Raw genomic sequence first — 25,677 nt, 5'->3', positions numbered from 1 at the left:
CTGAGATCCCTCAATGTTGGGCAATCTACCATTGTGAATGCCATCCAGAGTGTCAAGAGGCATTTGCAACAAACAAATGCATACCTGGAGGGCATTCATTCTGGGCGGGCAGCCCAACAGAGAGCATTTTTAGGCTCTGGCCTCAGCACTGATGGCAGCCATTGTCCCTGCGTGCAGCCTCCCCCCTCCAACTTCCTCCACCCAGACCCAATCCCCTGTACCTCAGCCTATCCCAAGCACACTATCAGAACAGCATGCACACACCTCAACACACAAGGGTGGCTCTGGCAAACATAAGCACCACACACCCCTCAGGCACTCACACAAGCATCATACCCATGCACACATAGCAATATCCACTGCCTCCACTGTGTCCCCCTCCTCCACGTCGTCCTCCGCCCCCCCAGTCTCGTCTCCACTCACACCTGCATGCACTACATCTTCAGCCACTACCTCCATCACCAGCAGGCCCATCACCACACACTGCTCACGTGCACTCACCACCACCACTACCATTCGCACATCCCCTGTGTCCTCTCCCAGTGTGTCTGTGAGCCCTCCTCCCAAAGTACACAAACGCAGGCACACACCCACCCAACAACCATCCACCTCACAACAGCCTCCAGCCCATGCACCTTCACCCAAATTCAGCAAACGTACATCTTCTACAACCACTACCTCTTCCTCCACTCCCAAATCCACTCCATCTACCCGTCCCAGTGGGCCAGGCTTTCCAGGTCCCAACATAGCACCTCAGCCACCACATCCCCAGGCACAGTGGTGCCAGCAACTGCGGGCTATTGGAGTGCGCCAACCATCAGGGCTGCCAGTGTGCCACGGAGCGAGGGCAAGGACATTCCGCCAACTGCAAAAGTTAAAAAGTTGCCCACATCCCGGAGGGAGAAGGCGAAAACACCTGCCACCAAGGGCTCAGAGAAAACGAAAGGGGATAGTGGCAAGACAGCTGCGCCACCATACAAGGTGGGGAAGGGCCAGAAAATAAAGGGCAGGTCAGGAGAGGGCATGGTGGCACCGACAATGGGAACAGTGTCACACCTTCTGTCCACGTCAAAGCCAACCCGTACGGCGGAGAAGACCGCCACCAGCACCGCTGTCATTGAGCCCGCCACCAGCACCGCAGTCACTGAGCCCGCTACCAGCACTACCGCCACAAAGCCAGCCACCAGCACCGCAGTCACTGAGCCCGCCACCAGCACCGCCGCCACAGAGCCCGCCACCAGCACCGATGCCACAGAGCCCACCGCAAGCACCGCTGCCACAGAATCCACCACCAGCACCGATGCCACAGAGTCCGCCGCCAGCACCGATGCCAGAGTCCGCTGCAAGCACCGATGCCACAGAGCCCGCTGCAAGCACCGATGCCACAGAGTCTGCCGCCAGCACTGATGCCACAGAGCCCGCTGCAAGCACCGATGCCACTGACACCGCCACAAGCACCGTCAGCGGCCCCGCAACATCCTGAGCCAGTGGCACCACCGCAGACATGGCTGCCATCCCCAGTGGTCAGTCATCCGAGCCTGGTGGTCAGTTCCAGGAGCCTGGGCAGCTTCCATGATGCACTACCTTCAGTGGAGAAAGGCATCCACTACCGCAGTCCTTGGCAGGATGAAGCACTCTGGGCCCAAAGCCCCCTCCAGAACCAGTGGAGTATCACATCCACTACCTCAGTCCTTGGCAGGTTGAAGCACTCTGGGCACAAAGCCTCCTCCAGAACCAGTTGAGTATCACATCCACTACCTCAGTCCTTGGCAGGATGAAGCACTCTGGGCACCAGGCCCCCTCCAGAACCAGTGGGGAAAGGCATCCACTACCTCAGTCCTTGGCAGGATGAAGCACTCTGGGCACAATGCCCCCTCCAGAACCAGTGGAGTATCACATCCACTACATCAGTCCTTGGCAGGATGAAGCACTCTGGGCACAAAGCCCCCTCCAGAACCAGTGGAGTATCACATCCACTACCTCAGTCCTTGGCAGGATGAAGCACTCTGGGCACAAAGCCCCCTCCAGAACCAGTGGAGAAAGGCATCCACACGTGTACTGTGGCTTTGCACTCCCCAGGATACATCAACGGGCAAACCGCCCACTGGAGAGACTTGAGAGACTGTGGCATTGCACTCCCCAGGATAATGCAGTGGGCAAACCAACCACTGGAGAGACTTGAGAGACTGTGGCTTTGCACTCCCCAGGATAAAACAGTGTGCAAACCACCCACTGGCGAGACTTGAGAGACTGTGGCTTTGCACTTCCCAGGATAGAGCAGTGGGCAAACCACCCACTGGAGAGACTTGAGAGACTGTGGCTTTGCACTCCCCAGGATGCAGCAGTGGGCATGGAGCCCCTTCGTGGAGCAGTGGCGTCATGCACTCATCTGGCTGAGGTGCCCCTTCTTCCCTTCCCTCTGAGGTGCCTGTTTCATTTCCATCTGATGCCCCTGCAGTGTTCTCCCCGTTTAAAGTCTGGTATCATGTGTTGGCCTCCCCATGAATTTTGGGCCCAGTGGTCCACGGACAATAATTGGTGCAATATCCGGACTTGTGTAGTTGGTGTACATAACTGTATATACTGTATTTCGAGTTTTGACTACTGGATTTTTCATGATTACAATTGTTCAACTCATTTCCTCTTGTCCTTGTGTTCTTCCAGGGGGGTTGAGGGGGTGTAAATGTAATGTTGTAGCATGTATTTGTGTGTATGTTGTTGTGGGTGAGGGTAGGGGTTTTGCGTGTTGCGTGTGTCACTCTCTTTTCCTTCCCCCTTCCCCTGTGTTGTAGGTGCAGTACTCACTGTGGTCGTCGCCGCTGTCTTTGGTGCTCCTGATAGAGGAGCAGGAATACCATCACAGGGAGTATCTGGAGTTCTGGCTCTGTGGCGTCCTGTTTCCTCGTGGGGTGTGGAGAGGTGAGTGTTTTCCCTTCCAAGTCCTGTTTCCGCCGTGTTTTTGTTCACATTGGTTCTGCCCCGGAAAAGGTGGCGGATTGGCCTCTCATAATAGTGTGGGCGGTACATTGTCTTCCGCCCTTCTGTTGGCGGTGACCGCTGCGCTGTTTGTTTCTACCCCCGTGGCGGTCGGAGTGTTAAAGTCGCTGTCTATGTTGGCGGTTTCCGCCATGGTCGTAATCCCATTTTTTTTTCTTCCGGCCTGTTGGCGGTATTACCGCCGCTTTAACACCGACCGCCAGGGTTGTAATGAGGGCCTAAGTCCAAAAGTTAAAATTTTCACAGGAACATTGTCTAGCAGCTCCCTGAAGACAACGCCTCTCCCTCGGGCACTGCCTGCAGCCTTTTCCCGCCGAACCTTACCCTCGTCAGAGATTATTTGCTTTCTTCTGAAGTCCAAGGGGACGTGGCGGATGGGCTTAATCCACTTTTTGTATCCGGCCTGTGCTTCATCGCAGCTGGCCGTATTTTTTAACTTTCACCTGGTCTGGCTTGACTAGAGAGCCGCGGTTGGTGCTTTGATATTTTAGGCGCTAGTTTTTATTATAAACCTTAAAAAGTCATAACTGATTCTACTGATTAGATTTGTTGTTGTTTAGGTGTCACATGTATTAAAATGTACTCTATTTTATTAAATTGGTATGGGATTTTTCTTGTGTTGTGTTTTCACTTTATTACTGTTTGTGTGCTACATAAATACTTTAACTCTAAGTTAAGCATGACTGCTTTTGTCTCAAGCTACCATAGAGTTAAGCACAGATTAATTTAGTGACTTTAGTAGTTCATCCTGACAAGGATCGGTGCTGTTGCTTGAGCAGGGTTAACACCCCACTCAACCAACAACCCAGTTTCTTACAGACCCAAATGGTGATCTTCCTGAGTCTCAGATAGCGGGGCCGAAGGAAGCACGAGGTGGGGGATAGTCCGTCAACATACCTTCAGCAGACTGCTTAGAGGAAGACTGTTGTCTAGAGACACCAGTGCAAGGTAAGTCAGGAGATATAAGCATCCGTGGCCCAAAAAGAGAAAAGTGGGGAAGATGAGGAGAGAGAAGGGGATAGGAGAGTTTGGGGTAATTCACCTGTTTTATTTACCATGGGAAAATAGTTTTCAAATAAATAAGTTTATGCTTTAACTAGCCAAGCTGTCTCCATGGGAAGGAGAGTGGGAGATCACTCGTCATATCAGTTAAGTTTAACAAATTAACAGCTCTTCTGACAAAGTTAAATAATATCCAAAGTGTACAGAAATAAGAATGAAGCCACAGCTAGCACTTTATAGGGTGTGCCCTTCCAGCCTTGACACATTAAGTGAAATACCTAATCATGCAAGAGGAGAAAAGATGCTAGTGATTGCTGTTCCTGCTAAAAGAGAAAGGCAATGATAAGATAAATGTCAACAGTGTCCGGTATATTTGGCGCTTCCAAGGCCAATGTTTTTCAGTGCTGAAGGTTAGCCGTGGAAAGGGCTTGTTGTCCGACAACAAAAGGTGCCAAGAGTTTCAATGGCGTAGGCAGCTACAGTGAGAAAAATATATGGACTACAGAATAAGAAAACTGAAATCAAAAGACACATCAGATTTACCTGAAGTTTTTATTTGAACAAGGCCACACATAGTCTCTATCCCCTGGCATGGTATTATAATCCATGGGGAACAATACCTCGAGCTCCAAGAATTGCAAGCACCACACATTACTCCATTTGGAATGTAACTGGCTTTGAGAACTAAAAAGAAAGAAAAGAGAAAGATGGTCATTTGTTTTGGTGCATGTTTTATGAGCTCTCAGCAATAATGCCCAAGCTGGGGACAGGTTAAGACTCTAAAATGCAATGCACAGTGGACATTTTGAAATTCCTCCTGAAAAGAAAACATCTACACAAAATCTCCACCACGAAAATTAGATAATATTTTATTTGCACTTATGTTGATTTCCTGTCAGCAAACAGAACTTCAAATGGTATTTGCAGCATCACCAATAGAAAAGAGAGAGAAGATAAACAGGTAATTACTTCTTTTCAAAAATTCTCGTTCACATTAGCATATAATTCACTGGGAGCTCCTAGAGTTCACTATGTCCCAGACACCTTTCAGTTTGTGTCCCACATACAGAATATTAACAACTAAAAGAAGTTACTGATGAATTACGGCTTGTATTCGTTTGTTTAATAAAAAGCCGTACAATGTTCCTTAAATGCTTAAACAGATTCTGCATTTCAACATTTCGAGTTGCCTTTCAGCCACACCATACTATATCACAAAATGTGCTAGCTAACGTGAAGTAAAGTTTCATTTCTACGAATTACTTGGAGGCGAATATTTTGCTTTATTTTCTTCATCTATTTAGCTCGGCAGCCAATAACAAATAACCGCAAAACTGCTAAAAGACTTCAACTCCCATGACTCCAAGAAACTTGAGAAAGAAAAGAATCAGGCAATTCAGGCACTGGATAAAGCCATTTTCAAGGAAAAGCACGTCCTCTTTCTTCGTGAGGATGCCGCCCGAGCCATATGGAGTCTTGTTTCTGATCATTACCTGGTAAAAAAAATCATTGCCCATTCAGCATTAAAAGAACCCCCAAAATTTGTACCACAATTATTACCATACATGAACTTAAACATCAGTTCAGAGAGCATTAAGCAACTACAAAGCAACTAAAACATAGAACTAGGAGTCGTGGTGAGTCAAGACTTGCACACAATTAAGCAATTGTATTTAAATGAATCAACAGGTAATTCATATATATATAGATTTTTCAGTCCGAATTGTATACAGTACGAACATTGGAGTTGCCACAAAGTATCAAATATATACATCAATCTTAGAGTCATACAGGTCCTTAAGTTGCCAACAAGTGTTTCGCGGATGCCAATCCCCTTTTTCAGGGCTGAAAAGATACATGCAAAGATTACATTTAATTAATAAAAACTACTATTGTCACGTAACATCGGACGTGAACATACAAAGTAATCCTAACTCCAGACTTCAGATGTGACCTATGTAACACAGGGATCGTTAATTTAAGAGGACAGGAGAAAATGATTAGGAGACCAGAAAGAATAAATCTAAGCATAATAATCGATAACCCACACAGCCAAACTATGGTGGGAATAGAACATCAGCGAGTGATCCGTGTGAAAAAACCCTCCATGTAAGTAGACCCGTTTGTTAAAGAAAAAGAAATCATAAAGACAAAATAAAATACACAAAATATATAATAAACAGCATCAGTGTTCTAGAAGACAATCATCACACTAAAAAAGCTTGCATCCAGCGATTTACATTTACCGACTTTACTGAAACAGCAACAACGAAAGAAAGCTAGTGACATAGCTAAGTCACTGTCACTTCCAAACGCCATGAAGAGAAGACTGCAATCAATCCTACAAACATGGCCAAAATCAGCAACAGATCACCCCAGTTTAAGACAGAGCACTTCTAATTAGGAAACCATGGTAGGGCCCCATTAATCTCCAAGCTCGGCATCACTGGCACTATCACCGACTGGCAAGACTGCTGCATACCTTTTTTTTCTCAAATCTTAAACATTTCGCAGGAAACGTAAAGATATCAGTAAAGCATGCACGCAACATATGCTAAAGCGAAATAATACATTAGACACACATTTGTCCAACTTTCCAAGAAAAAGTCATGTACAGGATAACCTAGTTGTACTTCGTGATTTATAAAGTTTGTAGTGCACCGCATGCTCACAAATCCACACTCGCTCTTCTCACATATGAAAAATAGCTTCACTGCAGTAACTATATCGGGGTTTTATACAAATAACATAGAGGACAAGCATTGGCATCGCCAATACGGTTCGCCTAGCCAGATCTATTGGCTTTGTCAAATTTTTGTTACACGTTGTGTAGCAGCGCAGGTTGCTATGCAACGTGTAAAAATAAACAAAAAAGTGAAGCTAATGTTAAAAGAAAGCAACAGATGTGTGCCCCGAAGACAGTGTCTGAGAGCACAAACTTGATCGGAAGGTACTGGAGCTCTTGACATTACCTAAGGACGAAGGAGTACAACTTGTTGCTAACGCCAGCCACCACTGATGTGGCTGGAAAGAGATATGGTTTTGGTGACATGGCCTGCGAGGTACTGCACTGAGTCTACAAAAGGGGAGAAGAGTTCACATTTGTGATGAAGTTAAGGAACCTACTGAGACAGCTTGCTTTTGGGGAGCATCAGATAGGAATCGACAAACACTACCAATGGCTATGCTCAGACCGGACACAAGGTGCTTAAGCCTGTATTAGGGACCTAATGGTGCATAAGCACAAAGGACCAGTCGCAAGGAACAAGACTGTTCACTCATCACAAAGGAGCTAGTGACCAGCTTCAAGGGGATTAGCTTACCAAAGGGACAGGAAAGATAATCATGCAAGTCTGTAGTCAGTGCTTCTTCATCTGGAATGTGAATAGGGTGAAATCAGTGAGACAGCACAATCCAGACCCCTCTTACAGCATGAGCTAACAAACAAGTGAGGCTGAATGAAAGCCCCATGCGGAACGTATCAGACAACACCATGCCACGCATGCCAACATTTGAGCGCACATAAAACAATTTAGAGATTACAGCTGGGGTAGAAGATGCAGTATGAGGGAGAAAACTAAATATCATACTTATTTTTGGGCTTATACACTTAAAAAAAAAAAACATGCTAAAATCAGCATGTGTGCCAGGTGGAGCCCCCCCATACATCCATAGACAACCTTACAAGACATGGGACACTCAGCTCTAGAACATGCTTAGAGACAATCCCTCACAAAACATGAGTCTATTTAATAGGGCATGATCACGCACAGGGTTTTAAAAAAAGAAAAAGAACCTAGAGGTGAAATCCAAAGCCTTCATACCTGAAACACCTTAGCAAGAAATCGAACATAAAAGCATAGTCAGCTTATCTGTAAGTTCTTTCCTGGATAGGTAAGCATTATCTTGCCAAGACTCAAAGAGGTGCAAGACCAGGTTAGCATCCCATAGCTGAGAATATTTATATGAGGGGTATTTTACACCCACACTACCCTCAACAGCTTGCACACAAAAAGATGATTCACTACCAGAACAACCAACCATGGTTCATGACCTGCTGAAGTCGAGGATCTAACCATATTAATTATTCAGTATGCCAGGCCTTTCTGACAGAGCTACGATACGATATTGAGAATGTGCACTAAACCTGCCCCCGTCTATCCAAATTCCTCCCCGTGCACCACCAGGACCATCTGCGCCGAGCAGAGGGATTTTGTATGGAAATGAAATCCACCCATGCGCTCCAAATGAAATTCAAAGCTTGTCTCGAAAGTCCTGGGAGTTCCCATAGTCCAAGCCATGAGGCGAAGCAAACAGCCCAGAATTAGGGGATGTAAATTGCCCTCGTCATCAATCAGTCAATCAGTTTTTTTTAAGTGCAACTCCTCACCTGTGAGGGTCTCAAGGCACATCCATCAGTATTGATGCACTCAATGGGAAGTTGGATTGGAAAACCCATAGAAACTTCCAGAAGAACTGGAAACCATGCTTGAGATTACTAAACTGTAGTCACCAGAATCAAGGATGCCATTTGGCGCCAAACATGTGCTGTCACCCTGGTGATCATCTCAAATGGTGGGAATGTATAACCAAAATTTGACACCAGTCCTGCCAGAAGATATCCATTGCCATCAAGTGATTCAGACACAGGCTGAAGAAACTCGGGATTTGGTGATCTAGGCATGACTGTAAAAGATCCACTTCGTACGGACCCCACCTGCCCATGATCATAATGAATAAGGATGTGTCTTAAGTCCTGGCACTGAAATCCTTCAGGTGTTGAGAGTTCCAGTCTGCGAAGCAATTCAGCTTTCCTGGGAGATAATCTGCCATGACCACTATCTTTCTGTCTAGACAGTAGTGCCAGAAACTCTTTGTGAGCTCTGCCAGAACTCTCAACCGTGTCCCAATGAGGTAGCTGATGTACTGGTCATCTCCAACTGGTGGAGGAGCAACCAGTGCTCCTGATGTAGGAGAAGATTGTCCATTTGCTCCATTGAAGCTTCCTCTACTGCGACCTGTGCCACAGGATGGAGAGAAGCCTCCAACCCGTTGCTGGCCCTGGTACTGAGTGCCTGGGAATCTCTGGGATGCTGGGCGAAAAAGTTATGTCAGAAGAAAACCCCATCTCTGTCTGCCCCTCCAAAAACACACTTGTTGACTACTCACTCCATGGACTGCTGGGCCTTATCCAGAGATGAGGAAGTTGTGGTTAACTTGCTTCACTCCTTCAGAAACGGGTCCCTGAAAAAGGCCCCCATCAGCCACTGGCCTCCGAGGTGGCTAGTTTCCCTAACTTGGAATCAATCTTTACCAGGAGGGAATATCTGCAGTCCGACTAGAGAGCACAGTTTGAAATCCCCATGAAGCATATGGCTCTCTGAGCACAGCCGGACAGGAGTTCTTGAGAAATTAGGTTGCTGGTCTCTTTGGCCTCTTAGCCCATATCTAATGTTTTCAGTAAGGGGCCTAGGACATCAAGTAACTTATCCTAGCAGATTCTCCACAAAGAATTGATCCCTTTCTTAGGGTCCTTTACACATTAGGGAATAATGATTTTGATGTAAATTTCAGGTGTTAAATTGACCTTTCCATGCATGCATGAGCAAGGACATTTGGCTCTCTTTCTGATCCTGCTAGCTGCAAACTAGGCAAATCGAGGTGCTGGATGCCAATACACAGACCTAGAATGATAAATATAATCTGTGTTGAATATGCCATCCAAATCATTGACCAGGGGATCCCCAATATTAGCAGGGCTATCCAACATTGCACATTAAGGATCTCTTCCAATCTCTAAGGTCTTATAGCCACAGCTTGTTATCCAAATCATCCTGTTGGCACAGGTCACCCAAATCTTCCCTGTCACCACCATCATCTCTGAGGGCAGCTCCTAAAGCTTCTGTGGGCGTAAATCCAGGCTGTCCTGAACCAGCCCACCCTACCGGGATAGAGTCTCTGAGTTTTAGAAAGACTTGGCAGAGCTGTTCAAAGGTGCCAGAGAGAGGGGACCCAGGAGCCTGCTTATTCACTGTGTCTTTAGCTGTGCCCATGGGGTTTGTGACAGGCATCTCATTTAAAGGCCTCAAAGGGGCTACCATTTCCTGCAAAGGGAGAGTGTTCAAGCTACACTGAGAAATAACCAATATTTTATTGCTCAAAGGTTCTAGGATAAGTCACATGCCCCTCTGTAACGTGGCGTCTACTGCATCCATGAAGTCATCATCCAGAACAAAGGGAGAGTCATGCATACCCAAGTTTGAAAGAGTTCCCCTCCCCAGGCCCTGCCATTGACGATCAGGGCCCAAAAAGAGTGAAGTCCTGAGACAATTGCAGAACCCCTGCCTAAAGGTATTTAAATTGTGAAACAGACGAAGCGGTGACCCAGTGTGCTACTGCATAGGGAAAAGTTGATCTGTATCATCAGAAAAGAACCTGAATCTGAACAAAGGCTCGCCCTGTGCTCAGACGAATCCTGCAAGGGAATGGGCATGGAGGAGTACAAGATGATGGACACTAGCGGCTCACGAGCTTTCAGCAGGCTGTAGCTGTGCTGTGCAACACCACGGGGGCTGGATCCAACACAAAGCCGAGGCTGTGTCAGAGCAATCAGTAGGCTTCCTATTGAGGATGGAGTTCCAGTGGTGGTTGGTAGCAAATTAAAATGGAGGGGCGCAAAACACACACACACACAAAACTACACACATAACATACACACCAATATAAATATAAAAAAACACTTATCTTACTCGATGTTCTGCCGCACATCCCCATTCTTCTGCAGCACGTCCTCCAAGCTCGAAACACACAGCCAACTCCCTCATCCAAACAAAGAGCTATTTTCATACTGTTAAGCAGCATGAAAAAAGCATCTTGAGTGGCTGGAGCGGGCCAGCTCCATGTTCCAAAAGGCACTGTACGCCTGCTAGCCAAACCAGCTGTCCAAGACAGCCGGGTTGGGGAGGTTTAAATTGAGCATGTCGGTTTGGCTGTAGCAAGGTAGCCGGTCAAACCTACAGGTGCACTTCAAACTGAAGTGGCCACGTCTCACCGGAAGCAGTGACACACTGGCCCCGTCCTGCCCTCGCACTCTGGCGGCAGAAAGCATAAAAAATAAAATGGTAATAAATTAATTTTATTACCATTTTATTTATGACACTTTCTGCACAGCAGTGCGGGGTAGGGGATGCTCCTCCGCTCTCACGGAGGAACCGCCGCTGTGTCCGCCCCAGATTACAGCGCTCCACATGCGTCATCAAAGGGACAGGATGCATGCGAGAGAACCCCGCCAATCACCGACTCTTCTCCCACCTTCAACTACGACCCCCTGCTCGTCTGGGCCAATGTGAACGAAGACGACACAATCAAAACCATGGGCTCCATCCACTCTGGATCACCGTCAGACCCATGCCTGCACCACATCTTTAACAAAGCAAGCGCCACCATCGCACCCCACCTCCGCAAAGTCATCAACATGTCCTTTGAGACGTGACCTACCCCGAGAGCTGGAAGCATGCTGAGATCAAACTCCTACTCAAGAAACCCAAAGCGAACCCGAGAGACATCAAGAACTTCCGCCCCATCTCCCTGCTCCCATTCCCGGCCAAGGTCATCGAGAAGATCATCAACAGACAACTGACTCACTACCTCAAAGAAAACAACATCCTGGATCCATCCCAGTCAGGGTTCCGCAGCAACTACAGTACGGAAACCGCCTTTATCGCCACTACCGACGACATCAGGGCCCTGCTTGACAACGGCGAAACTGCGGCCCTCATCCTCCTGGACCTCTTGGCCACCTTTGACACCATCTGCCACCGCATCCTATGCACACGCCTTCACAACGCAGAGATCAGGGACAAAGCTCTGGAGTGGACCACCTCCTTCCTCTCCGGCAGAACCCAGAGCGTCCGCCTCCCCCCTTTCCGCTCCGAAGCCATCTGCTGCGTTCCCCAAGGTTCGTCTCTCAGCCCTACACTTTTCAACATCTACATGGCCCGCTCGCCCGCGTCGCCCGGCTGCCCAACCTCAACATCATCTCCTACACCGACGACACCCAACTGATCCTCTCCCTCACCGCCAAATCCAACCTCCACGAAGGAATGAAGGCAGTCACCGAATGGATGAGGAACAGCAAACGGAAGATGAACTCAGATAAGACGGAGGTCCTCATCTTCGGCGCCAAACCCTCAGCCTGGGATGACTCCTGGTGGCCGACCGCTTTGGGAGCGGCCCCAACACCCACCAACCATGCATGCAACCTGGGCATCATCCTCGACTCAACACTCTCCATGACCAAGCAAGGCAGTGATGTCTCCTCAACCTGCTTCAACTCCCTCCGCATGGTCTGCAAGATATACAGATGGATCCCCACAGATACAAGAACAGTCACCCAAGCCCTCATCAGCAGCAAACTTGGCTACGGAAATACCCTCTACGCAGGAGCCCCAGCCAAACTTCTCAAACGACTGCAACGCATACAAAACGCCTCCGCCCGCCTGATCCTTGATGCCCACCGCCACAGCCACATCACTCCCCTTCTGAGAGACCTACACTGGCTCCCCATCAACAAAAGGATAACCTTCAAGCTCCTCACCCACGCACACAAGGCTCTCCACAACCCTGGCCCAGCCTACCTCAACAGACGACTCACCTTCTACACCCTCTCCTGCCAACTCCGCTCAGCCGACCCCGCCCTCGCCACCATCCTCCGCTACCGGAGGAAGATCCTTCTCCCACCTCGCCGCCAAGACCTGGAACACCCTTTCCGTGCCCCTACGACAGACCGAAGACCTGCTGACTTTCAGGAAGCAGCTCAAAACCTTGCTATTTGAGCAGTAGCAGCACACTCCCGCCTCAGCGCCTTGAGACCCTCACGGGTGGTAGGGCGCTCTACAAATACACTGATTGATTGATTGATTGATTGTGCGGCCCTGGTCAAATGCGTGAGAGATCAGTGCCCATGAAACGATCCCTGAAGTGACCTCTCCCTCGGAGAGCTGAAATGAGAAACCCCATTGGAAGCAACAAAGGCAATCGCCTTATAAAACGTAATATGCACAATTTAAAAAACGCACTTCATTGACATGCAAACTGATGAGCCCTAATTTAGGAAAAGCACTTACTTGGCTGCCGAAGAAAGAGGAAGTGCTTTTTCTTGAAAATGGCTTAATGCCTGAATTGCCCGATTGGTGGATTCTTCTCTTTCTCAATTCGCTTGGACTCATGGGAGTTGTTAGCTACGGAGCTAAACAAATGAAGAAAGTAAATCATAATCTGAAGCCCCCGGTCCAGACAAAGAATTAAAATCCAATACATAAAACCGAAGTATGTGAGCACTTTCAGTTGAGGTTTGCAAACCACATCTGCTGCTATCATAAAATCTAAGGAAGACGCTGGCCAGATGTATAAAACAGCTGTTAAAGTAGTTCATTGTGGTATATTGAAAATGTTCAAGTCCCTGAAAAAAGGACAAGGTTTGCCAACAGCATTAAATATGAGCCAGGCTTGACTGATTCGTATACATGCCACGTCGCCAGCTGCCATCCGGTTTTATTGTAATGCTCCCTTGTGCAAACACAGAAACATCAGAGACCAACACAAAGCCTTGCATAATATATCCTAACTTTAAACTGTATTGATACTAATGAATATGTCTGAGGTGTTAAAAATGGGGTCTTTGGTTGGCAGTCAGGTTACCCCCTGTCCAAGCAAGGCCCCTCACTCTAGTCAAGGTAAAAGAAAATACCCTCAGCTAACCCCCGCTTACCCTCTTGGTAGCTTGGCACGAGCAGGCAGGCTTAACTTCAGAATGCTAGGTACAAAGTATTTGTACCAACACACACAGTAACTTAAACAAAAACACTACAAAATGACAACACATGCTTAGAAGAATAGAAAATATTTATCTAAACAAAACAAGACCAAAACGACAAAAATCCACCATACACAAGTCAAGTTATCAATTAAAAACCAAAGAGTCTTCATGTAATTTTAGACACAACGCTAACGCTGTTATCGTGGAAATGTACCTGGTCGCGTCAAAATAACCCAGCACGGGCAAATGTGTGTCAAAAGGGGCATGCGATGCGTCAATATCACGAGCGAGCCCGTGCGTCAGTCGAGTAAGCGTGCGTTGTTTCTTCTCTCCACAGGAGAGCGATGCGTCAATCCGAACAGCACTCTCGGTTCTGGGTAGACCTTGCCTTGTTTTTACACACTCAGCAATGTTTGCGTCGGAAATCCTGCTGCACGATGATCTGAAAACAACACAGCCCGGACTGCGATCTCACCAGCCTCTGTCAGCGATGCTGTGCGTCATTTCTCCAGCCAAGTGCATCGATCTTCCAGTCACGCTGTACGCGAGTGTCGATTTTCAGTCGCGAAGACGCCAGCGCGTCGATTTTTCAGCCGCATCTCAGAGTTGCGCCGATCTTTTCCCTGCACGGTGGTCTGTGAGTGGATTTCTTACTCTTATTCTGCCAGCTTCTCCTTTCAGGGTCCCAAGAACTGGATGGGTACCACTTGGCAGGGTAGGAGTCTCAGCAGAGGCTCCAGGTGCTGGCAGAGAAAAGTCTTTGCTGTCCCTGAAACTTCAACAACAGGAGGCAAGCTCTATTTCAAGCCCTTGGAGAGTTCTTCACAAGAAGGAAGGCACACAAAGTCCAGTCTTTGTCCTCTTGCACAGGCAGAAGCAGCAACTGCAGGATAGCTCCACAAAGTACAGTCACAGGCAGGGCAGCTCTTCTTCCTCAGCTCTTCAGCTCTTCTCCAGGAAGAGGTAACTCTTGGTTTTCAGTAGTGATCTAAAGTCTGTGGTTTTGGGTGCCTTTCTTATACCCATTTTTCCCTTTGAAGTAGGCGTACTTCAAAGAAAAGTCTCTCTTGTTTGTGTAATCCTCCCTTGCCCAGGCCAGGCCCCAGAACCAGGGGGTTGGAGACTGCATTGTGTGAGGGCAGGCACAGTCCTTTTAGGTGTGAGTGACAGCTCCTTCCTTCCCTCCTAGCACAGATGGCTCATCATGATATGCAGGCTACACCCCAGCTCCCTTTGTGTCACTGTCTAGAGAGAGGTGCAAATAGCCCAACTGTCAAATTGACCCAGACAGGGAATCCACAAACAGGCAGAGTCACAGAATGGTTTAAGCAAGAAAATGCTCACTTTCTAAAAGTGATATTTTCAAACACGCAATCTCAAAATCAACTTTACTAAACAATGTATTTCTAAATTGTGAGCTCACAGACCCCAAACTCCACATGTCTATCTGCTCCCGAAGGGAATCTACACTTTAATCATATTTAAAGGTAGCCCCCATGTTAACCTATGAGAGGGACAGGTTTAGGCCTGGCAAGTGGGCACACTTGCCAAGTCGAATTTGCAGTTTAAAACTGCACACACAGACACTGCAGTGGTAGGCCTGAGACATTATTGCAGGGCTACTTATGTGGGTGGCAGAACCAGTGCTGCAGGCCCTCTTGTAGCATTTGATTTACAGGCCCTGGGCACCTCTAGTGCACTGTACTAGGGACTTACCAGTAAATCAAATATGCCAATCTTGGATGAACCAATTACGTACACATTTTGTATAGGAGCACTTGCACGTTAGCACTGGTTAGCAGTGGTAAAGTGCCCAGAGTAACAAAAACAGCAAAAACAGAGTCCAACACACATCAACAACCTGGGAAACAGAGGCAAAACGTTAAGAGAGACCATGCCAAGGATGAAAAGTCTAATATGAGGCATGAGCAACATCACTGAAGAACTTAACATATGCCTGCTGGCATCCCATATCTTCAGCAGCAAAAGACTAACCATAGTTGGTTTTAAGGGATGTTTTAAAACCAGTTGTAGAAGCATTCTCATACTAAGCTTCTCTTCTCTTTACAATCACATACAAATACACACACACATATATATATATATATATATATATATATATAAACACATACATATATATATATGTTTTGCAAACAAAGGTGTTCTGCACTCTCAGAGGTCTAAAGTTGACTTTTATTCAGGGCACAAATACAGCCAGCAAACTGATGTGTTTCGACTTACACAGCCCTTGTTACATTTGGTGTGTCTGTCATTTCTTGCAACTTAAAACATTTCCAATCATCATGCTCATTGTAGAACATTCTGTGCATTGTGTTTTTGAGTTTATCCATTTTATTTTATGTATTTATTTACTTACAGTATTTGTAAAGCACTCCATCATCCCCTAAGAGGTATCCAAGCACTGAACCAAAATATCAGAGCTCCATACACTGATGATCACCAGAGAGTCAAGCATTTGCAGTGCAATAAGTCTCACATTAGCAAGAGTTAGAGCTGCTGATGTTGTAAATGATAATGACAACCTTGCATTTAAGACCTTATAAATATTTAGCCATGCAGCACATTAAGCCTTTATCAGAAATAAACTGCGTTTGTGCAGTCCTTCAAACAACTGGTATTAGACTGTAATGGTCTGAACAGCCCCTACAGAGCACCACAGTAAAAATAGCATTTGGAGGAAACATGGCCTAGCAGGCCTTTTAAATATCATTTAACTGTGGAGTCCGTGGCACAAGAGTGCCGTGCGGCAGATCATTACTAGATGTCCCTGTAGAATTAATAGCAGAAGGTGCAGTATCATTATTGACGGCTAAATGTCCCTGTAAAATCAAAAACAAAAGGTGCAGTACTACTGGTGGTAGCTAGATATCCCTGTTGAGGCAACTGAACTAGTAATGCCTTGGGATCAATTGTCCTTTTGAGTAAAGCATAGTGTATTACACACTTCCAGGCCAAACAGGACTGTCAGAATATCAACATCAACAAAACTCTTAAAACACAAACTCCTCTCATCTATAGAAACATAAATTTCAGCTATGAGAGAATACAAGGAGTAGTAGAAGAAGTTATGATATTTGGGCCCCCTCTCACCTAGTGTGACCCATAAGATTGCCGGAACAGAAAGAGCACATCATTCTTAGGGCCTTATTTATACTTTTTTAGTGCTGCATTTGCGTAAATGTTTTACGCAAAAGTGGCGCAAACTTACAAAATATAATTTAATTTTGTAAGTTTGCACTGCTTTTGTGTAAAACAAATTACGCAAATGCAGCGCTAAAAACATATAAATCAGGCCCTAAATGTTTTGGTGGCAGTTCCATTGCCCTAAGACCATCACAGGCTCAAATATGTTGTAAACCGAATGCCTGCAAAGCATTATGGGCTGAGTTTCCGTGAACACATTAAACCTTTATAAGAAATAAAGTGTGTTCTTTCTTTCTTAGAGGCATTTTTTAACCTCTAAACAGTGTAGCGCCATAATTTGGAGCACAACCTCTGGTTCTTCCTATGCTAACCGGGCATTACCGCTGGGTTTCCGCCGTTCCATAAATATGGCATCCGGCATCCAGGAATGGCGCTAGCCGCCGGTATACTTACACGCAAAACTGAGCTAACACAGTTTTGCATGTAAAAGTATAAATATGGGCCTAAATGTTTTGGGGTGGTCCCACTGCTCTAGGACCACCAAAGACTGAGCTATGGGCACAAACATGTTGTAAAACAAATACCTGCAAAGCATTAAGAGTCTAGTTTCCATGAATACATTAAACCTTTATGGGAAATAAAATTGTATTCTTCAGTGTTGGAACATGACGTCAGAGTGTGTCATAACACATCTGCAGGCCAGGCAGAATTGTCAGAATACTAACAAGGCCTTATTAGACAAACTATTCTTAACTGTAAAAACAAACGTTTCAGCTAGAAGAGAATTTAAATATGCATTGAATGGTGGACGTGTTATATTTGACCAACCCCCCCTTCATTTAGTGTGACCCACGACTTTGGTTGAACAGAAAAAGCACATTGTTATAAATGTTTTGGGGGTGGTCCCATTGCCCTAGGACCACCACAGGCTGAGTTATGGGCCCAAATGTGTTGTAAAACAAATGCCTGCATAGCATTATGGGTTAAATTTCCATGAATACATTAAACCTTTATCAGAAATAAATTGTGTTTTTTCGTTCATTAGCAGAAGGTGCTCATTAGCAGAAGGTGCAGTACCACTGGTGGTGGTTAGATTGCCTGAACAGAAAGACCACATCATTCTAAGGGGCATATTTATACTCGGTTTGCGCAGAATTAGCGTAAAAATAAATGACGCTAATTCAGAGCAAACTTAACTCCATATTTATGCTTTTGTGCTAGATCCGTCTAGCACTAAAGTTGTGGAGTTAACGTCATTTTCTGGAGGTGGAAACGTACCTTGGGTCAATGAGATGTTCCTGTGCAGAAATTACAATATGGCCTTAGCGCTATATTTATCCCCCTGTGCTAAAATCAAGCACGGGGGATGGGGGCCTTAAATAATGGCGCTAATTTTGCTCAGAGCCATTATTTAACACCTGGGTATGGGCAGGTGTCTGGGGACCTGTGGGCATGTTTCCATGGTCAGAGACCATGGAAAGAGCCCACAGGTGCCCTTCCCTGGCCCCAGGGACACCCCCACCCACACCAGAGGGACACCACAGGATGGGGGACACATCCCAGGTAAGTCCCGGTATGTATTTTGGTCCTAGGTCCCACCCCTAACTTGGGGTCCCCTGCATGCCACTGGCCCCAATGGCCATGCCCAGGGGACATTTGTGCCCTGGGCATGGCCATTGGGGTGGTGGGCATGACTCCTGACTTTGCTAAGACAGGAGTCATGTCCATGGGGGTTGTGCGCCAGGAAAAGTCATTACTCTGCTTAGAGGCATCTGTTAACCTCTAAATAGTGTAACGCCGTAATTCGGCGCACAACCTCCGGTTCCCCCTACTCCTCCCCCAAATGGTTAGTATCACTCACATTGATGCTAACCGGGCATTACCGCCAGGTTACCGCCATTCCATAAATATGGCTTCTGGCCGGCGTCCAAGAATGGTGCTTGCCGACGGTATACTTTTACATTCAAAACCGCGCTAACACAGTTTTGCGTGTAAAAGTATAAATAAGGGCCTAAATGCTTTGGGGTGATCCCATTGCTCTAGGACCACCAAAGGCTGCTTAATGGGCACAAATGTGTTGTAAAACAAATGCCTGCAAAGTATTATGAGCCTAGTTTTCATGAATAAAGTAAACCTTTATGGGAAATAAAGTGTTATTTTTCAATGACAACATGTCTACAGGCAAGGCAGAATTGTCAGAATACTAACAAGGCCCTTATTATACAAACGTCTCTTAGTGGAAAAACAAAAGTTTCAGCCAGGAGAGAGTTTAAACATGCACTGAATAGTGGAAGAGGTTATGATATTTAACCCCCCCCTCACCTCGTGTGACCCACAAGATTGGTTGAACTGAAAGAGCACATTGTTATAAATGTCCCATTGCCCTAGGACCACCACAGTCTTGAGTTATGGGCCCAAATGTGTTGTAAAACAAATGCCTGCAAAGCATTATGGGCTAAGTTTCCATGAATACATTAAACCTTTATCAGAAATAAAGTGTGTTCATTCTTTAGCAGAAGGTGCATTACCAGCATTGGTGGCTAGATGTCCCTGTCAAGCTGACTAAGTCAGTACTACATTGGAACAATTATTCTTTCAATATCAAAAGCACATAGTGCATAACACAGCTGCAGGTCATACAGAAATGTCAGGGCACTAACAAAGCCCTTGGAACACAAACCCCTTTTAGCTGCAGAAAAAAAAGTTTCAGCTATGAGAGAGTTTAAATATACATTGAGTGATAGAAGAGGTTATGATATTTGGGTGCCCTCTCTCCTATTGTAACCCACAAGATTGGTTGAACAGAAAGAGCATGTTGTTATAAATGTTTTGGCGGTTGTCCCATTGCCCTAAGACCACCACAAGCTGCTGAGTTATGGGCACAAATGTGTTGTAAACCGAATGCTTGCAAAGCATTATGGGTCAAGGTTTCCAGGTGCAGTTAATTTGTAGTATTGGTTCTCCCACTGTGCCGGGAGAGCCTGAAGATTCATTCCTAGGTCGATTTCATGTTTTATATAGCGACAAAAAAGTTAAAAACACAGCTACAACACAAGTACTTGTTATTGCTGACTATGTAAAGTAAGGACCCAGTGATAGGCAAACACGGAAAATGAACTGCGCGCATGAACATGAGTGCTGACAAACACGAGAGGCAGGAAACCAAGTAAAAGAGTCCGCCCAAACAACAGTAAAACATGTGAGACGTAAGTAAACTGTACTTGGCTGGTGCTCCTCGGCCAAGTACAAGAAGTGACGTATAAGCTGCCATACCACTTAGAAGGCAGCACAACAAGAGCAACACTGCCTTCAACCTACTGGAAGTGGCAGGCAGTGGCAGGCAGGACATAATGCCTATATCACTAACAACAGGTCTTCCAGACAGCGCATGCCCGCTGTCGAGGCTCGACCTAAAAAATGGCCAATCTTCGGTCTTCTCCGAAAAGTAAAGAGGTCAGAAATAAGGTGAAGATACAGAGGCAAGGAATTGCTGTGGAAGGCTGCTAGGTGGTTGAAGGAGCGGACACACGTTTTTTTTAATTCACTCAGCACACACCAGAGTTTAAATCGAGGAGCAAGGTGGTGGCCTGTAAAAGGTGATTAGGTCATGTAGAATGGCTGGACCCAGTGACTTAGGTACATAACATATTAGGTGGAATTTGGCTCTTTTGAGCACAGGAAGCCAGTGCAGGGAATTCAAGGAGGCCGAGCTCCATATATTGAATAGATTGAAAACCAGTAAATAGGAATTCAGCCATTCCTAGGGACAGTGCATTGCTCTAATCTAGCTTACTTTGAGTGACGTTCTGCCACCACTCTACTGGGATCCAGTGAAAAAGCTTATGAAGAATGAGACCAAAACATTATGCACAAACTGCATTCACCTGGTCCCGCATAAACAATGAATCATCAGCTAATGATCCCATATTCTTAACTACCCACTGTGGCATAGGGGTGGGACCTAGGAGCAAATGCCACCAAGAATAATTCCAAGCTCTGCAAGCCCCTCCAAAGAGCAGGATTTTGTTTTTCTCTACATTGTTTCAGACACTATGACAGCATCCACTAAGGCCCCTCTGAGAGACATCCTGTTTGATTTCCTCGTGTCTCCGTGTCTTTCATCAATAGAAATGATAAGCTGAGTATCAGCAGCATATGAAACAATCTCAAAGCCCCAGGACTTTACAATACCTGCCAAGGATGAAACATATATGTTGAACAAGGTGTGGCTAAGTGAGAACCACTGTGGAAACCCGCAATTAGACAAGCAAGGATTAGAATTTAAAGAGACCAATTGTTTTCTTTTTTTCTTAAAATACCTTTTATTGCCCTTTATTTTCAAACAACAGTACGGCACAGTACATCATGATCAACATTGCGCAGCAGCTCTGGGGAGACAAACAAACAACACATTGTGAGCTCCTGCAACCATTGATATTTTGTTGGGGCTTTCCCCTGTCCCAGGTGCCGCGCCACCAATCTCAACTAACAGCAGAGCAAGGGAAACAATTTTACAGTCAGTTTTGGGAATCTTTTTAACCCATCCCAGTAGTGCAACTAGTGGGGTGATTTGTACCTGAAAAGAAATGAGTTACTTACCTGTAACTGCAGTTATCCAGAATCATCCCCGTCGTCGAAGTGGGAGTCCCACAGTGTCCTATAAAGCAGTATACAATAACCACAAAGGCTACAATGCAAATAGGCCTTAAATTTGCTAGTCTATCCATGTCCTTTTTTTTAAATGGCCAGAACCTGGACCACAACCAATCAGGCAACAACACTCCAAAGAGAAGCTCCCTCCCTCATTATTTTTAGCACTAGAGTGAATTAAGTATTGTGAGTTAGTAAAGGGAGCTTCTAAGGGGAGAAGGGTGGGTCGCGTGTGAATCTATGAAATATATCAATACTGCAGTTACAGGTAAGTAACAAATTTTTTATCCAGTATTGGATCTTTCATAGACTCCCATGCTTGAATCAGAATAACAAGCAGTATAAACTATGTAGTATAATAAAATCGTAACGGATGGTGGGTATGAAAGAAATTTCTACTTCACATATCATAACTTATATAGAGTACTCATAATAATACAAAACTGTGTCCAAAATGTTCGACTTATAACAGTAACAATAATAATAATAATAATAATAATAATAATAATAGTAATAATAACCAGTATTAGAAATACAATTTGTCATTACCATTCAGGCTCACTTTACTGGAACAGATGACGTAGGACTGCTTGACCCACAGCTGCATCGATTCTATGCGAGGACTGGAGGCAGTAGTGCTTTGTGAACGAGTGGGTACTCTTTCAAGTATCAGCACCGCAAATTTGTTCTAATGGAACTCCAGCAAACATGGCAGCCAAGGTTGATACTGCCCTTGTTGAATGTGCTCTAGATCATCTTTCTAGAGGTTTTCCTGCTGCAAAATGGCAGAACTGAATGGTTGCCGATAGCCATCTTGCTATCATTGTCTTTGTTTCTGCAGTGCACAGTCGCCCAGGTCTGTAGGACAGTAATTATTGATCAGACTTGTGAAAAGTTTTAGTTTGTTGAAGCTAGAACTCAAGACATCTCTTCACATTCAATGTGTGGAGGGATCTTTCTGCTGGTGATGTTGGGTTGGGGAAATATGTCCGGAGAATAACTGGGTGATTGAGATAAAAGTGAGAAGGAACTTTAGGAATGAATTTGGGATTCGTTTTGAGAATGATGACATCCTCAGTAAAATGCAGAAAAGGTTTTTGTGTAGTGAAAGCTTGGATTTCACTGACTCTTCTAGTGGAAGTGATCGCTAGTTGGAAAGCTATTTTCCACGTAAGAAACTTGAGATCTGCCTTATGGATAGGTTCAAACAGAGATTTCATTAATTGTGAGAGTACAACATTAAGGTGCTATTCAGGGGGTAGGCAACATTAATGAAGGAAAGACTGTGAGTAAACCTCTCACGAACTGCTTAATTAGTTGTGATGAACAAAGGGAGGCTGTGAGCATCTGTATGTTGAAATTGCTGCCAAATGCACTTCACTGAGGAATGCACAAGCCCGGATTTCGCTAGCATTAACAGGTAAAGTAATATTTGTTCTGGAGAGGCCTCATACAGGTGTAAGTTATGTTGCTGACCCCAACAACAGAACCACTTCTATTTAAGTCAATATATTTTGTTTGTGCTGTCCGCTCTCACTTTAGAAAATATGTTTCTACATTCTGGGGTGATCCTCAGATGCTGGAACTCATGGAATTCAGGAGCCATGCATGCAAGTGTAGTGATGTCGGATCTGGATGCAATATCTCCCCTTGATGAATTGATAGTAGCATTGGAGTTGGTGGGAGACGTATCTGTGTGGCTTCTGACATCAGAAGAAGCTCCGTTTACCAGAACTGCCTTGGCCATTTTTGAGCGATTAGTATTAGGTGGCAGGAGTTCGCCTTCATCTTGGCTATGACTTTGAGAGTTAATGGGATGGGGGAAAAGCGTACGCATAGATCCCAGACCATCGTATCGAAAGGGAATTCCCTCAAGACCCTGGAAGGGGAAACCGACTTGCCTAAAATTGGCATTTGGTATTCCAGTTCTTTGCAAAAAGATCTAGAGTTGGCCTCCCCATGTTGCAAATATTATGTCTAGTTGGGCTTGATTCAGGTCCCGTTCGTGACAGTCGTTGTTGGCCCTGCTGAGTGCATCCGCCAACGTGTTGTGACCTCCTGAGACGTGTTCGACCTTCAAGGAGATGTTGTGGCTTGCTAGCCAGTTCCATAGATTCTGGGCTTCTTGTGAGAGAGTTAAGGATTTCATGCCTCCCTGCTTGTTGATATAATACATGTTGGTTATGTTGTCTGTCCGCACCAGCACTCAAAAACCTTGTATCCTTGGGAAGAATGCCTGCAATGTGAGGGAGATGGCTTTGAGTTCCAAGCTGTTGATGTGCATCAGCTTCTGATGGTTTGACCATTTCCCCTGGATTTGCAGATCTTGGAGGAGACCTTGCCATCCTTCCATTGATGCTAACATTATAAACTGTGGGACTAACAGAATAAAGGTGAGGCCTTGAGAAAGATGAGACTGGTGAGCTCACCAGTCCAATGCTTTTATCATCCTTGGCATAACAAGAATGCAATCGTCGGGCGATCCTTGTGATTGGTTCCACTGAACTTGTAATTCCTCCTGCAACGGTCTCACTTTGAGGCGTGCATTTAGTACTAGGTTGATTGTGGAAGATATTATATCTAGGAGCGATTTTTACAAACTCACTGAAATGGACTATTTTCTTGATATTACTGTGGCCAAAGATGTCAGCCGATTCTGTTGTTCCTGTGCAAGGAAGGCCTTGTTGTGCAGCATGTCCAGAGCAGCTGCGAGAAACACCATTCTCTGAGTGGGTATTGTGAAAGATTTTCTCTCGTTGACTGTAAGACCTAATTTTTGAAAGAGCAGAAGGCAGTCCTTTGTCGCTTTAAGTGTTTTTTTGTGGAGTTTACACTTTTAGTAGCCAGTCGTCTAGGTATGAAAAAACCTAATGACCTTGCTTCCTGAGAACGGCTGCTACTGGGGCTAAACACTTGGTGAAAATGTGTGGGGCTGATCTGAGTCCAAAGGGAAGGACTCAAAACTGATAGTGAGTACCAGCCACTGTTAACCGAAGATGCTTGTGATACTTGGGATGAATGGGGTTATAAAAATAAGCATCTTCCAAGTCTAGAGATGTGATATAGTCTCCGTTGTTTAGGAGATTTAATATATCTGAAAGAGTGATCATTTTGAAAGCTTGCTTACGGAGGTATTTGTTTAGGTGCTGCAGGTCTAGAATAGGTCTCCATTCCAGTGTTTTCTTCTGCACGAGGAAAAAACGGGAATAGAATCCTTTTCCTTTCTGAGCCATTGGAACTTTTTCTATTGCTCATTTGTTAAACATCAATTTGGTTTCTTTTTTCAATAAATGAAATTGAGGGAATGCGCCCCTTTTGGGGGGATATTTGGTGGTTTTATTGTGAATTCCAAGGAGTGGCCATAAGCCACTATGGTGGTCATTCTGACCCTGGCGGTCTTTGACCGCCAGGGCGGAGGACCGCGGGAGCACCGCCGACAGGCCGGCGGTGCTCCAATGGGGATTCCGACCGCGGCGGTAAAGCCGCGGTCGGACCGGCACCACTGGCGGGGTCCCGCCAGTGTACCGCGGCCCCATTGAATCCTCCGCGGCGGCGCAGCTTGCTGCACCGCCGCGGGGATTCCGACCCCCCCTACCGCCATCCAGATCCCGGCGGTCGGACCGCCGAGATCCGGATGGCGGTAGGGGGGGTCGCGGGCCCCTGGGGGCCCCTGCAGTGCCCATGCCACTGGCATGGGCATTGCAGGGGCCCCCGTAAGAGGGCCCCTACATGTATTTCACTGTCTGCTGCGCAGACAGTGAAATACGCGACGGGTGCAACTGCACCCGTCGCACAGCTTCCACTCCGCCGGCTCGATTCCGAGCCGGCTTCATCGTGGAAGCCTCTTTCCCGCTGGGCTGGCTGGCGGTCTGAAGGCGACCGCCCGCCAGCCCAGCGGGAAAGTCAGAATTACCGCCGCGGTCTTTCGACCGCGGAACGGTAACCTGACGGCGGGACTTTGGCGGGCGGCCTCCGCCGCCCGCCAAGGTCAGAATGAGGGCCTATGTCTGATATCCATTGATCTGAGGTGCTGCTCTGGGAGCACC

The 25,677-nt window shown here is 46.1% G+C and overlaps 1 protein-coding gene across 1 annotated transcript in view; it reads right to left on the bottom strand.

Moving 5' to 3' along the window:
* LOC138247097 (uncharacterized) overlaps positions 1 to 25,677 on the bottom strand; it is a 272,302-nt gene that overhangs the window by 19,883 nt on the left and 226,742 nt on the right. Inside the window, exon 6 of the mRNA XM_069201840.1 lies at positions 4,543 to 4,683. Coding sequence (XP_069057941.1) covers positions 4,543 to 4,683 — 141 coding nt within the window. The remainder of the gene's footprint in view (positions 1 to 4,542; positions 4,684 to 25,677) is intronic.

Source organism: Pleurodeles waltl, chromosome 7 (genome assembly GCF_031143425.1).
Source record: "Pleurodeles waltl isolate 20211129_DDA chromosome 7, aPleWal1.hap1.20221129, whole genome shotgun sequence".
NCBI lineage: Eukaryota > Metazoa > Chordata > Amphibia > Caudata > Salamandridae > Pleurodeles > Pleurodeles waltl.
Note: the sequence above shows the minus strand (reverse complement) of the source record. Positions and strands in the feature narration are given on the sequence as shown.